This window comes from Lissotriton vulgaris, chromosome 7, assembly GCF_964263255.1.
Source record: "Lissotriton vulgaris chromosome 7, aLisVul1.2, whole genome shotgun sequence".
NCBI lineage: Eukaryota > Metazoa > Chordata > Amphibia > Caudata > Salamandridae > Lissotriton > Lissotriton vulgaris.
In genome coordinates, this window is record NC_141695.1 from 1172022838 (window position 1) to 1172039514 (window position 16677).

Consider the following 16677-nt stretch of genomic DNA (forward strand, 5'->3'; position numbering starts at 1 on the left):
AATGAGACACAAGGGGTATTTTCCATACTAAACATATGATGGGTATTTAATGATTCCATTACGGCCTCTTTTGTAGACTGTGAGAGAAGAGCAGTACTAGAGAATGGAATGACATACCTAAGGTTCGCTGCTTAATGACAAAGGCATGTTTTTCTCCAAGATCAATTCTATCAGGATAAGGAAATACGATGCCTACCACAGTCTCATGTAGAAGGCCCAACAGGAACAGGCAATTCCATAGTCGGTAGTGCACAGTACAGAACAACAGAACAAAAACTAGGGCGCACAATGAAAAAATGAAGCACCTCACAACTGGAAATCACCTCAAAATTGAAGTAGATGTATGCAAGAGGTGCCCAGATTTTTGTTGGGGGCCCAGTTATTCTGTGTAGATGCATACAATGACTTAGAAGAATAAATGGTACCCCTATCCTTGATATCTAACCGCCCTCGGCCCAGAGCAAAATGTAGAAAAATAATAACTAAAAGGAAAATGAGTAGAAAAATAGACAATTAGTCAAGAAGCTTCTTTGATGACTAAGAAAAAAATATGGCTGTGCTGCCTGACACATGCTGTGTTGCTGGGAAGCCATGGGCATTACTCCACTTTTGTGTGACTGTTAAATACTTCTTTCAAGAGGAGAGTGCATTCAATAAACTCTCTGCCCACATAAGGCATCTCATAGAATAGAAATGCTAATTAAAATGGATAATATGGCAAAGGTTTTACAAGACCACTAGAATCTGGAGTCATGCTTTTTAACAAGACAGATTCATATATTTTGCCTGAGCTTTGTCACGTTCACCACTTATCTACATTGAAAATATATTATTTTCTACTATGAACCATAAAAGCCCAGTCCTAGGACCATGAGAACGACTTAAAACAAGAAATCAACTGCCCAGATGCATATACTATAGCAGTGTTACAAAAGTTCATATAATGGTTCATGGATGTTCCCAATCCCTCTGGAAAGGAAATCTTACCATGGTGGGGATGGTAAAAAATATAAATCCAGGCACTAAACACCTGGCTCTGGAAAACCAGAGGGACCTCCTGGAAATTCAAGAGTGTGGTCAACACAATTCTTACCGGTTTGCCCCGGTGAACATTTTAAATGAGAGTTGAAGATCCAAAGAGTAGAATGACTATTGTTACTGTAAATATTTCTAATTTAATTTCCATCACAGATATAGCCAACATTATGGTTAGTAAACTGGTGATCGCCATAAATATCAGACTCTCTCCTATAAACAATTTGAAGCAACCACAAATGAAAAGAGGGGGCCCTTGGCCCCTCCCCCCGCATGGCGGTGCGGCGATCCCCTCTCCCCTTGCCCCCTGGTGGTGTGGGGGCGTGATCTCCCGGCGCCCAATTATTACGCGGGAGGTATGCGCCACACCACCGGTCGGCCGACGCCCAATCCCTGACCGGGGAGGTGTGGTGCAGTCTTCCTGGTCAAAGGTGCGGGCGTCGAGGGGTGAGGGGAGGGGGCGGCCCACCCTCTCCCCGCGTCCCTGGGAATAAAGGAGGGAGGAGCGCTCAGTTGGCCCTTCTTGTCGCCTGAAGCTCCTCCACACTGGTCGTGCCTCGCTCTCGGGGCCTCCTAATTTTCAGTTTTATCTTTCAGGTCAAGGATTGCTGCTAGGAGTGTGTGGTAGCGCGAGTGTGTGGTAGCGCGACGTTAGAAGCAGACAGACTGAGAGTGGATCGTAAAGACCGAAGCGTTCACGCGGTATACCGGTGTACAGTGGATCTGTAGAGTACAGGACACGCAAGACATCGACAGTAAGAGGAGACCGGGGGGCTTGCATTTCATCGCTTCGTGTGGCTGCCGGGTGGGTCTAAGTTAGAGCTTGGCCACCCCTAACATTTGGAATAGCCGGTGTTGCGGTCGCAGTTGCATGGTGCTCATAGCCCCCTGCGCATCCTACGTCTCGTGAAGGTACAGGGCGCACGGGTTGCGAATCCGAGCAGTAAGCGAATCGATCAATAGACAAAATGCCGGGAGCCAAGGGCACTAAGGGGTCAAAAATTGAGTTGATGTTGCAGGCCATGATGCGTAAAATGAATGCCATGGATAAGAGATTGAATAGTTGACAGCCTAGATACTCGTATGATGGAAAGGATTGATGATATCGCAGGCCCACGCGGTAGACCCAAGCGGAAGATTGCTGCGCCTTTGCTGGAGGGGGATTCCGACTCCTCGCCTAAAAGGAGCAAGTCCAAAAGACCGAGGCACAGTGCACCTGCTCATGCACCTGTGGCGGTGCCCACTACCCCAGAGCCGGTACTCCCGGCTCCCGCCTTGCCAGCAGGGGCCCCTCCTGTCGGGCCGGCGCCGCCTGCCCCAGTTTGCCCACTTCCGTTGCCTCCCGTGCCGGCACCCATGGCGCCCCCCCCGCCGGTGGTGCCGGCAGCAGTACCGGATTGCGAAGCTCAGATCCCACCTGAGTTAACGGCGCAGATAGCGGCTATGCTTCCTTGGCTGCAGAAGGGGGGTATGATGCCCTCAACACTGGACCATGCCGCTGAGGCGGCCAAGATGGTGGAAAAGATTAGGGCGGGAATAGTTGCGAGTGCGGCTGCGGCCTCTGTTTCTCCTTCGTCTGCAGGTTTGGATGCCGCTCGACCGAATGGAAGCGACGGTGTCCGGTAATGGTAAGGAGGTAGCCCTGCCTCTCTTAGGGGAAGGTACGATCCCGTCTAGGAGCGAAGATTTAGCGCAACATGTTTCTCGGGTGGTGAATAATAATAATAATAATAATACTGATTCTTGTAAAGCGCGAACAGCTACCTCGCGAGGAGATGATTTGGGCGGGAAAGTACATATATATTTTCTCTTTGCTATTAGACAATAGGGAAATGGAAAATGCCAAAATGCTAAAAGAATGGATGCATCCTAGTGAATGGAGAGTACAGTATGCGAAGTTTAGGGTGGAGGAAATTCTGCGCAATTGGATCAGGGCCTTCTCCATCCTTACGGCTATCACTGTTGAACGCCCTCCAAATGTGCATGCGGCAATGGCTTGCTATCAGAGCAGGATTGTAGGGTGGAGCGAACAGTATCCTGGGGACACATGGAAGGAATAGGAGGTTAATTTCAGGAAAGCGAAGGAATTTGACTTGTCATTATCATGGGACAAGGTGGACTCGCTGTCATGACAAAGAATTCGCAGGGAGCACGGCCCCTGCCCAGCCCACGAGCGTAGCCAGTGTGTTCCCCGCTAAAACCCAGCAGCCCTTTCGTGCGGCGCCGGGGAATGAGTTCCCGGGGAAGAATAGGGGAGGCGGCGGGGAAAGGAAGGGTATGTGTTGGGACTTTAATAAGCGTTCCTGTACAAGGCCGGAAGGCACATGTAGATTCAGACATGCATGCGCAATCTGTGGTCACACCTCCCATCCAGAGACAACATGCAGATCAAGAAGTGGTAACCAGAGTCAGAGAGGGGGAAAGAAACCAGAGTAGTGCTGGATGCGCGGTTGGCCCCTTCCCCGTTAATGTCCTGGCAATGATCCCATGGTTGAATAGATACCCAGACCACGCTGCAGATGCCTTACTACAGGAAGGTTTCTCCCAAGGTTTCCGGATCCCGGCTGGGGGATACACAGGCAATGCGCACTGTAGGAATCAGTTATCAGTACAACATAATCCTCCAGTAGTTACGGCTAAGATCCAAAAGGAACTGTCCTTGGGCAGGATAGCTGGGCCATTCCAGGAAGTCCCAGTGCCCAATTTTGTGTGTTCACCATTGGGCGTAGTCCCCAAGAAAGAGATGGGCGAGTTTAGGCTGATCCACAACTTATCAGCACCGAGAGGGGCGTCCTTGAATGAAGCGATAGACAAAGGGATTTGTAGTGTGAAGTATGCTTCCTTTGACCAAGCAGTAGAGCTATTGCGGGGGTTGGGGAGGGCTACTCATGGCCAAATCGGATATTGAATCCACCTTTCGTCTGTTGCCGGTGCATCCTTTGGACCACCACTTACTTGGTTTCGCTTTTGAGGGAAAATTTTACATGGACAAATGCATGCCTATGGGTTGCTCGATTTCTTGTGCGTACTTTGAGACTTTTAGCTCTTTTTTGGAGTGGGTCATGAGACAGTCCACGGGCCACAAACAGGTCATGCATTATTTGGACGACTTCCTTTTCCTGGGAGCGGCGGGGACTCTGGAGTGTGCCTGGGCATTGCAGGAATTTTGCGTGCTCATGAGGGCTTTCGGGGTTCCGCTAGCGCCTGGGAAGACGGTTGGCCCGACCACCTGTCTAGAGTTCTTGGGTATCGAGATTGATTCATTGGAAGGGTGCTTCAGGTTACCCAAAGACAAAGTATTGAAGTTCAGGGCGGCCTTGCGCCAGTGCCTCCTCAAGGAGAAGGTTACCTTGCAGGAGCTACAGGAGACGGTGGGTCAATTGAACTTTGCATTGCGAGTCATCCCAATGGCACGTCCCTTCTCTCGGTCGATTGCCCAAGCTATGAAGGGTTTGAGAGAGAAACATCACCGCACTAGGCTGTCAGCTGAGGTTCGCGAGCATATGCGGATATGGACGGCATTCCTGGAGGATTTCAATGGCAGGGTAGTGTGGCCGGGTCCCCCCAAGACATCAGCAGAGTTGGGTTTATCGACAGACGCTGCTGGTAGCGTGGGCTTCGGCGCCATCCTGGGTACCAAGTGGGTCGCCCAGAAATGGCCTGAGGAATGGGGGTCGTGGGGATTTACCACCAACATCGGATTCCTGGAATTATTCCCGATATGGGTAGCACTGATGGTCTGGCCGGAGCACCTAGCAATCAGTCTGTGGTGTTCTGGTCGGACAACATGAGCGTGGTAGAATGCATTAACCAGCAAGCGGCACGGTGTCCATTCATACTGCGCTTGGTAAAGGAGATTGTGCTACAATGTTTAAAATGGAATGTGACTTTCAGGGCCAAACATGTGCCAGGTGTTCTCAACAATGCAGCTGATGCACTTTCTCGCTTTAAAATGCAGGTGTTCAGGGAGCAGCTTCCAGCAGCAGACCCATCGCCAGCACCATTTCCGGTTGCTCTCTGGGGGATTGGTGCCCCAGACTACCGTTTCTCGTGACATCTAGCTTAGCCCCCAGGACCAAGACAGCATACGAAGTGGCATTCTTGTCTTACTGTACTTTCTTAGGGCACAGTTGGGAGGCTAGCTGGGCACAGGAGGACAGTTTTGTTGCATAGCTAGAGTTGATGCATAAGGAAGGGCGCTTGGTGGCCGCCGCGAACAGGCACAGGGCGGCAGTTTCCTTCTTCGCACAAGCCAGGGGTGTAAGGGACCCTACGAACATGTTTGTAGTGCGCAAGGCTTTGAGGGGCTGGTGTTGCATGCAGGGACACTCGACGGATTCGAGAAAGCCGATTGGGCTTGTAAGGCTCACAGCCCTGTTGTTAGCACTCCAGGGTGTCTGTAGCTCGTCATGGGAGGTGCTGCTTTTCAAAGTAGCGTTCACACTGGCGTTTTATGGGGCTCTAAGAATAGGCGAGCTAGTAGCTGCGTCAAAAGTTGACAAAATAGGGGGCCTGCAAGTGGGCTGTGTGGTGATCCAGGATGATACAATGTGGGTAAAGATTCAAAGATCAAAGACCGACCAGGAGGGAAGGGGGGATACCATAGTGCTTCACCGGGCTCGGACCAACCCTTGTTGCCCAGTCTCGAATGTAGAGGCTTTTAGAAGGCAGCGGGAGGGTACGCTCGGAGGGGGGGGGGGCACTATTGTGTCACATGGATGGTACACCTTTGACCAGGTATCAGTTTTGGAAATTCCTGGATCTGGCGGTCGCAAAAGCAGGCCTGGATCCCACGGAATTTGGCTCCCATTCTTTCAGAATCGGGGCAGCAACTGAGGCAGTTGTAAGGGGACTCCCAGCCGAAAAGGTTAAAAGTATTGGGAGGTGGTCTTCTGAGTGTTACAAACGTTATGTAAGTATTGACATGTTGTGACATAGCCAGATGATTCACGCTTGGTATCTCTTGGTTTTGCAGTTTCTCGAACCTGTCACGCGGGAGAGGAACTCGCCGAATGTCGGCAGGAAACATCAGCGTCGCAACACAAGCAACAAGAAGATCGTCGGACAATGGTAACCTGGAGCGTGGGCCACTCTTATGTTCGGCGTGCGAAAAATGTATTTCTTTCAGGTGACAGGATGAGATGGGCTGAGGATAAGGGGTTCTCCGTCTCCTTCTTCGGGAGGGGAGGCTTGGGCATTAGGCAGTTCAAGGACTACTTTGTGGAAATATTATCTCAGCAACCCGCCCCCCCCCGTCAGTGGTGATACTTCACCTGGGGGAGAACGATTTGACCAAACTAGGGAGACGCATCCTGATAGATGAAATCATATCCACTGCGGGATGGGTGTCTAGAACATGCGCGGGTTGCACAGTAGTCTGGTCGCAACTTATTCCTCGTTGGCAGTGGCGAGGGGGGGGACTCGGTTAAGGCATTGAATCACTCGGTAGAGAGGATCAACACCCAGTTGGACAAATTATTTCGAGCCCCCCGGTTGCAGACGATTCCTCACGGGTGTATTTGGGGGGAGCATTTCTACCTGCGGGACGGGGTGCACTTGACTGAGGCTGGGAACGTTCTGTGGTCGAACAACATATTAGCATGGGTAGAGGGATTGTGAGGTGAACATGACCTTTCTGAGGAGTAGGAAGGGGGGAGGCCAGATTGTCGGGTAACAATGCTGGCCTGTGGCGGTAAGGTCATGACCGGTGAGCAGCTATTTTAAGGTCTGAGGGGGCGGCATCATCCTTTGGAGGTCTCCGCCCAGGGGGGGGAGGGGTCACTGGCCACTCCTAGAACTTCAGGGGCAGCTGGTAACGCAAGTTAGGGCCCTCCTTCACTGGTTAAATTAAGTTCACGGGGTGGACCAAGTAATTAACGGGTTCGGCTGCATGGGTGGACCGAGTAATTAACGGGCTCAGCTGCATGGGTGGACCGAGTAATTAACGGGCTCGGCTGCATGGGTGGACCGAGTTATAAACGGGCTCGGCTGCAGGGGTGGAACGGGTAATTAACGGGCCCGGCTGCGCATGCGCACCTGCGTAAGGGCGCAGCTTGCAAGACCTGACACCGGTTAGCGACCTTGCCATATCGCCATAAATGTTAGTATGCAAAAATTTTCAGATGAGGATGTTAGATTCGGTTAGGAAACAAGCTGTATTAGAATCTTGTTAAGGCTAGCCGATTACAATTGTCGATATGAATGTATCTAAATGTTTCTGAATATTTTTGCATAAAAATTGTATATTTTGTTTAACAATGTTATTATTTTGTATCTTCATAAATACGGCCGGGGGGTCTTGCGACCCCCCGCCTTCCAAAGACAAATCCTGTTCCGTTTCGTTGTGTTCCTCAGCTGATGTGGGTATACAGGGAGAGGGGTGGTAGCCGTCACTGACCATGAATCAGTAGCTTTATTTGGTATCTACAAAGAACTGAACCAACCGTTTTTGCTTCATTCTATATAGGCAAAAAACTCGGGGCTCAAATGTGCTCACTGCTTTTGCTGGGCTGTATGCTGTAGTAATGACTTTTTAATAATTTTTTTTAATTGAGATTTTATACATGTTATATAAGCATAGAGAATAACAAGAGAGTGCGGATGGGTGGGCCACTAGATGAAAAGGTGCTCACGGTACATGCAGTTGTTGATGGGTCAGTAGACTCCCTTTCAGAGGAGGTATTCAGGGTGGGCAAATCAGTTTGGAGAGCAGCTTTTCCCACCCTGCAACCAATGGGCGACAGCGCACTCCACTGACATCCTCACTGGGTAGGGCAGTCGCCTCCGCTTTGACCCAACGAGTGAGCAGCATTCGCCAGAGGTCTGGGCTCAGAAGGAGTGAGCTGCAACTTTACGCTTGCGCAGCCTGGCATATATTCCCAGTGCTTCCACCTTCCACAAGGAGATACTGTGAAACCCCTGTTATGTATTCCAACTGAGTCAAGCTTTTTGTCCAATAAAATAACAGCTGGGGACAAACCCACAGAACGTGCTTCAGGTCGGTCCCAGGGGCGTTGTATCTGGAGCGCCTGGAAAGATGCGGGCCAGGGTAGTCTGCTGTAGTAAAAATGCAAAGACAATTTGCTCTCTTAATCTGCCAATGTAAAACCCCTACCGATTATATCTTCAGCTGTTCTGAACAGAAATCCTACATTTGTTTCTACTGTAAAGGGGCATTACAAGTGGTAGCTCTTCTTGGCTGGCATGGTAAAGCGGTTATCTTTAGACAGCATGATTTTTTCAGTTTTAATCTAGTGTGTGGTACATTTCTACATATTCATGCAACCGGAGATATTCGTGCAAACCATGTCTGGCTTTCTGGCAGGGAATAAAAGAATGGAATTTTTCAAATAGAATTTCAAAAAGACGTGACAGACTATGGTGGTTAAAATACTCTGAATGGGTTATTCCCATCATTAGTGTGGTTCCCCTAGTACTTTTTGCATCTGGATGCTATTGTCTCTTCTGATGGCAGAATGGGGCGTGGGGTAGGGCGGCTTGGACATTTCCCCATAGAGAAATCACTTTCCCCCAGCAAATCTGGGGATGATCCATGCCCCTTTCCATCCTCGAAGCAAATCACGGATCACTCCCAGGGTTGGAAATTGTTAGAGAGGCGTTAGGGAGTGCCCACAAAGGTACATCTTTGTGGGCGTTCCGAAACTTCCAAGGCAAATCACAACTTGAAACACCCACTTCTCATTCCTTGAGCGGATTTACTACTGTGATGAGAAATTCACTGCAGTAAGTGTATATATGCCCACCCACCGGTAATCTCTCACATTTACGGTTGAAAATTCCTTTATTAACAGGGCCACAAGTGTCTTAAATAGGCAACATTTTCCTAAATTCAAGGTGCCGAAAGACTACTTCAAAAACAGAAAACTAGTGTCAAATCAATAAAATACAGACAAATTCAACCTATTGAAACATCCCACTTCCCTGTTACTTCTAATGTTCCCATTGTTGATACAGTTGGGTTTTACAAGTCTGAATGTCATTAACTAAATAAATGGTATTGTTTTCTCAGCCTCAGAAGGATGAAAGGTTCAGTTCACCTGAGCAGATCGAAAACCTATGGAAAATTGCCACAACCCAATGAGCCATTTCTCTGAGTAATTCAAGTGGTTGAGGGCTCTGGCACAGGATCTTGAAATGCTGTTGCAGTACAAACAAAAAACATACAGAACCTTGATACAAACCTTGACCCTTGCAAAAAATGCGCAGAACTGGCCTCTTTTTTCAAAAATAAAATTGACAATATACTGGCTTCCCTTCCCCGGCTAGATGAGGTCACCCCTTCGGAGGATAATTCCAGCTCTCAACTTAAGATGCAATCGGTGGAGCTGGCCTCTCTAGGTCCGGTCACGATGGAGGAAGTCCTGGCGGTTCTGAGGTCTATGAAGAGTGGCTCCCCGAAAGACCCAGCACCGATCAAATATCTCAAACAGGTGTCTTCTACAATCGGCGGCCCTGTGACGGACTTGATAAATCTGTCCCTCGCCCAAGGGGTAGTTCCCCCTAGTTGGAAAGGGGCAGTGGTTAAGGCCCTTTTGAAAAAGCCCAATCTCGATCCCGCCGACCTTGCCAACTTTCGGCCTATTTCCTTGCTGCCGGGTATTAGTAAGGTGGCCGAGAAGCTGGTGAATAGGCGCCTCTCGGACTTCTTGGAAGCCAATTCCCTCCTGGGCAAATCCCAAACGGGTTTTCGTCCCGGTCAGGGGACTGACACCGCCCTGCTGGCGGTCGTGGAGAATGCAAGGAGCATACTGGATTCGGGGGGATCAGTGGCAGTGATCCTCCTGGACCTCAGTGCTGCTTTCGACACCGTGGACCATCAGGTGCTTCTCCAACGGCTGTCGGGGGTGGGGGTCACGGGTCTGGCCCTCAAATGGTTCGCTTCCTTCTTGGAAGGTCGTACATTTGAGGTGTGGGAAGGCCATGAAAAATCATCCTCAACCCCTCTCCAGTGTGGTGTGCCACAGGGCTCTTCATTGAGCCCTACCTTATTCAACGTTTACATGGCCCCCCTGGAGAGTGTGGTACTGCCGCTGGGTATTAAAATCATCAGTTATGCTGATGATACTCAGCTGGTGGTAGGCCTCTCCCAGTCGGCGCACCATCCCGACAGGCTGCACGCGTGTCTTGAGAAGATCCACACGTGGATGTGCAGCTCAGCCCTAAAGTTAAATGGCTCCAAGACGGAGTTGATGCTGCTGGGGAACTCTTCCCCATCTCTGTCCCCCAGCAGCTGGCCAGACTGTCTGGGACCGGTACCCCCCCCCAAGCAGGAGTTCAAGAGCCTGTGGGTGTGGCTGGAGCAGGACCTATCGTTTAAAACTCATGCCAAAAAGACCGCGGGCGTGTGTTTTGGCCTGCTCCGATCAGCCCAGAAGATTCTGCCTCTGCTCCCAGTGGCTACTCGAAGGCTTCTCATTCAGGGACTTATCATCTCGCGGTTGGATTTCAGCAATGCGCTATTCCTGGGCGCGCCTGAATCCACCCTGAATAAACTGCAGCAAGTGCAGAACGCGGCTGCCAGGCTTTTGACGGGTCTCCCCAGGCGTCAATCTGCCCGCCCGGCGTTGAGGGCATTGCACTGGCTCCCTGTAAGGGACAGGGTGAAATTCAAGTCCCTTTGTATTGCCCACAAAGTTCTGCACGGGGTAGGCCCTCCCATTCTTGAGGAGATGGTCCAGCCTTACAAGGCCTCTCGTTCCCTCCGCTCTGACCGTCAATATCTCCTCCAGGTTGGCAGGGTGAAAAAGGCTAGAACGGGTGGCAGAAGGTTCTCAATAAATGTGGCCTCCCTGTGGAACTCATTGCCCCTACAACTTCGATCGGAAGCTAGTCTGCTTCGCTTCCGTAAACTTTTAAAAACGTTCTTGTTTTCCGTTTAGTCAAGTCAAGTCAAGTCAAGTCAGAGAATTTATATAGCGCACTACATACCCAGAGGGTCTCAAGGCGCTTAAGGAGGGGTAGTCTCTTCTTTTTGTTTCAGTAGTGTTATGTTCTGGAAGCGCTGGGATGCCTATTGGTAACCAGGCGCTATACAAAACTCAGAATAATAATAATAATAAGTAAAGAGCAGTCTGTATGTAAAAAGGCGCCAGGAGGCATACAAATAACAGCATGTGCGCTATATAAGAGACAGTAAATAACATAACCTTCAAAAAATAGAAGGAACCTAGAACTGCAAAGCTTCAATACAGACTGCTGCTGAAGAACTCTGAACACAATAACTCCAGGAACCTGAGCAGTTACAACACCAAGCACGTGCACCTTTGAAACAGGACTGAGTTGCCATTATTACTGTCGGCCATAGCTGCGCTCCTTAGCTACTTCTGAACCACATGTATCCATACACTGGTTATTACAATCATCGTTTTTAATAAAACACAGTATTTTCCAATAAATTGATAGATTATGATGGAAAAATATAAGTGTTATGTTAAATTCATTTAATTTCTGCATTGTGTATAGTAAAGGCCTTTTTAAGTAAAACATTGTGAACTACATAACTAGGACGGACGATTTGAGATACCTGGGCGTTAACCTTTCAACAATCGCCTGCGGTACAAGTATTTGGAGGTTTAGTGTGGGAAAAATGGGTCAGTTCTTTCTCCATTAGTGTAAATACTGCAGGAAGGCTTGCACACATGGGAGAGACATACACAGAACAGTGGCCTGGCTCCAGGAGATCATTGCACTCACTTATTGATGATCAAGTCCGGGGCGAAGCACAACATGCTTCCATTTGCTTGCTTGTAAGATCTCCATCCAAGAGCGAAAACCATCAGGAACATCCAGGAGTACTGGAGAAGAGTCATTTGGTCATCCAGGTGCAAGTTTCTAAAACCTGATGAGAAGCCAGTAATTAGAAGATTGGCAATGAAACAGCTATATTCTTTCACAACAAAAATAACCACCACCGCTCAATGAGAGCTCCATCTGCTTCGTTTAGGTAAAAGCCTACCAGACTGTGCAGCGGTCTGGTTTGCTATTGACATCTTGGGGACATTCTGAAAGGTTCCCATGGAATGTATTCTGTCCATTGCTTACCATTGGCTTTGTGTTTTATAACTCATATTTGCTTGCTTTCTATTTGCTGCTTTTATTTATTATAGGCTGTCCAGCTCGAGTTTGTCCCTTCTGTGGAGCATAGCCTATTTACTGTATTTTTCCATGAGTGCTTGTTTTCTGTAAACAGGCCTTTAAATCTTGTTCTCATGTTGTCACATTTGCTGTGCATTCAAAGACAGCGGTCAAATATCAGGCTCTGTTTTCCGAGGGAGCTTGGTGTTTACTTTATTTATCTGACTTCAAAGTGAGAGGATTTATGTGACAATCCTGTTGTAAAAGTAAATCCTTTTTTCTAGGACACAACAAAATGTAAATGTCTGTAAACGAACTGTGCAGCTATTTCAGAAATTATTAAAAAAGCATGAATTAAGCAAATTTTTTTGTAATTCTGAAGTGTGGTGGAAACAAATATTTTATTAGGATCAATCCAAATCAGTACACTAGGTGATGCCATTTCCACACATTACTGTTTGTGCGCTGTATAGTTTTATCAGTAAAACTTTATGTCTGTGCTAATGTAATGGTCATTTCAATTGAAAATGTGCTTTCTGTAAAGGCAATGTGCTACCAAATCATGCATACTCCTCTCTACAGAACTCTACTCCACTTTATGCCGGTCCACTCTACGACATGCCACTCCATTTCATGACACTCCACATTACATCACTCTAAGACACGCTACTTCCCTCCACTCCATGCATATCACGCCACTTTACTCTATGCCCTCTACACAACTCTATACCACTTTACTCCACTCCGAGTAGAGAAGTGTGGCTCAATGGTTAAAGCGGCAGATCCTGATGCAGTAGTCAGGCCAGGACCAGGGTTCAATTCCCGCCTCGGCGGGTCTTGGGCTCAATTTCCTCAGACCTGATAATTCTCGCCTCGGTGCCTATTCTGATCATGAGCCCCACTCTGCACCTCTGGGCAATAGCTTGCTTAATCTCTACAACTGCCCCAACAACGCTGAGGATGCCTGACTTCACCTTGGGGGTGCCCAGGAGTGGGCTCCTCACAGGGAGAGGCCAGGAAGGGTTCCTCGGCGGTATTCGTACAAGCGCCGAGATGCCTCCGGGTAGTTGTGCGCTATATAAGTGTGTAATTATCATTATTATCATCAAGCTATGCCATACCACTTAACGATACTCCATGCCACTCTACGACACTCTAAGCCGCTCCACTTTATGCAACTCCCTCTATGGCACTCCACTTTACTCCACTCAATGGCACACTCCTCCACAATGTCATTCTATGCCACTCCACTCTACATCACTTCACTATACTTCTCTCTGCAACACTCCTCTCCATGCCACTCTACAACACTCCTCTCCATGCCACTCTACAACACTCTATTCCACACAACTCCTTCTATGCCATTTTACTCCACTCTACAACACTCTATGCTACTCTACTCCACTCTATGCCCCTCCACTTTACTCCCTCCTTGACACTCTATGATTTCCTATGCCACTCCACTTTCTGCCACTCTACTCCCTCCACGCCACTCCGCTTTACGCCACTCCACAACACTCTGTTCGACTCCATTGTATGGCACTCCAATCTATGACAATCTACTATACCCTACACCATAACTCTACTCCACCGTTTTCAACTCCCTCTACACCACTTTCCTCTACTCTATGAAATTCTAATCCACTCCACTGTACAACACTCCACTACAATCCAATCCAATCTATGCCTCTTCACTCTCCGCCTTTCCACTCTACTACCTCCATGGCATTCTACACCACTTCACAACACTCTATCCTACGAAACTCCACTAACTTTTAGCCATGCTGAATAGCAGCCATGCTGATGTACAACATAGTTAAAACACATTGACAAAGCCATTAGCTCTTGCACAGGAGAGACCTATTGGCTTTGCCAATGCTTCTTAGTTAAGGCCTTGACCTCTTCTTTTGACCCTTGACGAGATACTTAAGAGTTTCAAATATTTTCTGAGGTGAAATGTTGCTGTCATTTTGAAGTAGGTGGTTGCTTGTTGCAGGAGAAACTTGAGGAGGAACAAAGCTAAGATTGGGGCCAGCCCACCTAAAGTCCGACCTAGGCTGTCTCCTGCAATGAGCTAACTGTTCTGCATATTATATGTATGGTTCTGTGCATTAGGTCTAATGCAGGGAGTGCCAGCTCTAATATTCTGTGTAACAGGCCTACAGTTCTTTGAGAAGAAAAGAACTCTATTTATAGAGTGAAGAGGCAAGGAAAGAATTCAAATTCCATCATGGTTGACATGTACTACATGCACCAGGACCTTTGAGAATACATTTACATTGTTTTACAAGAGCATATCCATCGGTTGATTGTTCATTCTTTCTAATCACAGCCAACCTTCTTTAAGAGAAAGACATTTTTGGCACTTGCTCAACAACAACCTTCCATGTTCAAGCCTTATGTTTGCATGCCTGTCAGCTGCTGTCAATCGTTTCCTGTAAAGGCCAAATTGCAAAAATGCCAAGTAAATAAGGCTATGGATAGTATATGCGAAAACAAGTTTTACATGTAGATAATGATGTGTCCATCTCATGCTCCAGAATCTAATCCTCTTAATCAGTGGTTCTTAACCTGTTCCTGGGCTCTAAGACTACTGTGAAAATTAAAAAATATTAATAGATTAACCCCTTGCATGCTTGTGACGGCCGGGAGCCGTCACAGTGAGCGTGTGCGGAGGATGGCCCCTGGCCGTCCGAATCCCGCCCACTAATAAAAACTCCAGCACAGCGCGAAAATTTTGCGCGCACAGAAGGGGTTAATAAAGTGTATATAAATAAAGAAGCAAGATGTACAACTGAAATTTCTAAAACGTTTTGTAAATGTGAAGAAATTTGAAACCGGAGGCTAAAAATCAAGTTAGTATCCTCAGATTGATTCATGGGAGCAGTGCAAGTGCATCAAACAGAATATAGTATGGACATTGAGTGGCCTCAATTGAATTTTTAAAAAAGCTCCAACCTTCCTATTAAAACTTAGATTTTTTTAAACATTTGTTTGTGAATTAAATAAAATATTTTCACCATTTGTGTGTTTGCTTCATGAATGCTTGCTCCTGTATTTGTGTGTATTGTTTTGCAGTTCAAATTATCGAAAATACTTGGGCTGGGATCTCCAGGTTCCAGTAATGACACGATGGGCATCCCCAGATTCCAATAACAATTCAGTTGTTGTCCCCGGGTTCCAGTAATGATTAAATAGGGGTCCAAAGAAGTCAAAATGTTAAAGCCCACTACTGTTAATAAAAATGCCTAATAGGTAGAGCTTTTTAAACAGTCCAAAAAGCACACGTCTGAATTTAGAAATTTATGAAGGGTGATTTTGCCTGGATATATGAATTAGCATTTTGCCCTCAGATAATGCTTCTTAGTGCTCACTAGGTAGCCCACACTGATCACAAGCTTTGGCAAAACCACTATATCTCACTTTTGGGACCTTCTGGATTTGCCAATGGTTAACAAAGAGTAACGGAAAAAGGCATTAAATTAAGTCTTGCTTGCACTTAATGGTTTACTGGTAGTTGCACTGTATACCATATAACTTTTATCATGGTAAATCCGAGTGGTCTCCAGTACTATACTATTTCAAAATATACTCAGTCTATGCTGTATATGTTTTTGGGCACCTTACTACCTACTTTAGTTTCCTAAAATGATCTAGGAGCTTATTTAGTATTTTGAGAAAACAGTAGCAAGGATGCCGTCACCAGTGATGTCATCAATGAAGTAATTTGATGTCATCAATGTCATTTAACATGTCATGAGGGGTGTAGTATGTGAGGTCATAAGCAGTGCTTGGTGGGAGAACAAGATTATATTCTGTTTATAGCCCAAACCTAGCCCGAGGGCATTAGAGCACTTTACAGCAGAACTAGACTGTGTAACACATTTTCTTTTTTGGATACAGGGAGGTTAAGTGATTGGACTAGAATCACATGATAGACTAAACAGGCAATGGCAGCAAGGGACACTCGTTGCCGCACCACTACGTGTGTTATATATCACAGGTAAATCACTCCATCCTCGACAAATGTCCACCTCAAAAGATTAGCCACCATCATTAGCCTTTCATTAGTCAATACATATATACAAAAAAAGAACTGTGCAGAAATGTTCATGTCTGTTGACAAGGAATGAATAAAAGAAGTACAAGACCACATAAGAAACAAAGACATCTTGCATCGTATTTATGTTTTCAAACGCAATACTGATTGTGTTAACTGTTAGAATCCTCTTGATAATTGCCTCTCTTCTTTGTGTATATATATATATAGAACTAGTTACTTACCTGTACACTATGGTTCTCCAGTATTATCTTTCATAGATTCACATGCTTGTATCTTCCCCGTCGTCATGGTGGGAGTCTCCCGGTAAATAATAACCATAGCAGTAGAAGAAAAAACTGCCTGTAAACCATAGAGTAGTGAAACAATAGGTAACCTCTCCTCCTCATTATGTGGCCCAAGCTACAGCCAATCAGCTGCCAGCACCAGCCTACACCATTCCCAGCAGAGCCACCATACCTCAGATTTCCTACCGCCCAAGAGTGAGC

General features: G+C 47.1%; 1 protein-coding gene across 3 annotated transcripts in view; it reads right to left on the reverse strand.

Moving 5' to 3' along the window:
- Nucleotides 1-16677, reverse strand: part of NR3C1 (nuclear receptor subfamily 3 group C member 1) — a 775966-nt gene that overhangs the window by 190518 nt on the left and 568771 nt on the right. For all 3 annotated transcript variants that reach the window (XM_086931650.1, XM_086931651.1, XM_086931649.1), the window contains exon 6: nt 11749-11893. In XM_086931650.1, coding sequence (XP_086787776.1) covers nt 11749-11893 — 145 coding nt within the window. The remainder of the gene's footprint in view (nt 1-11748; nt 11894-16677) is intronic.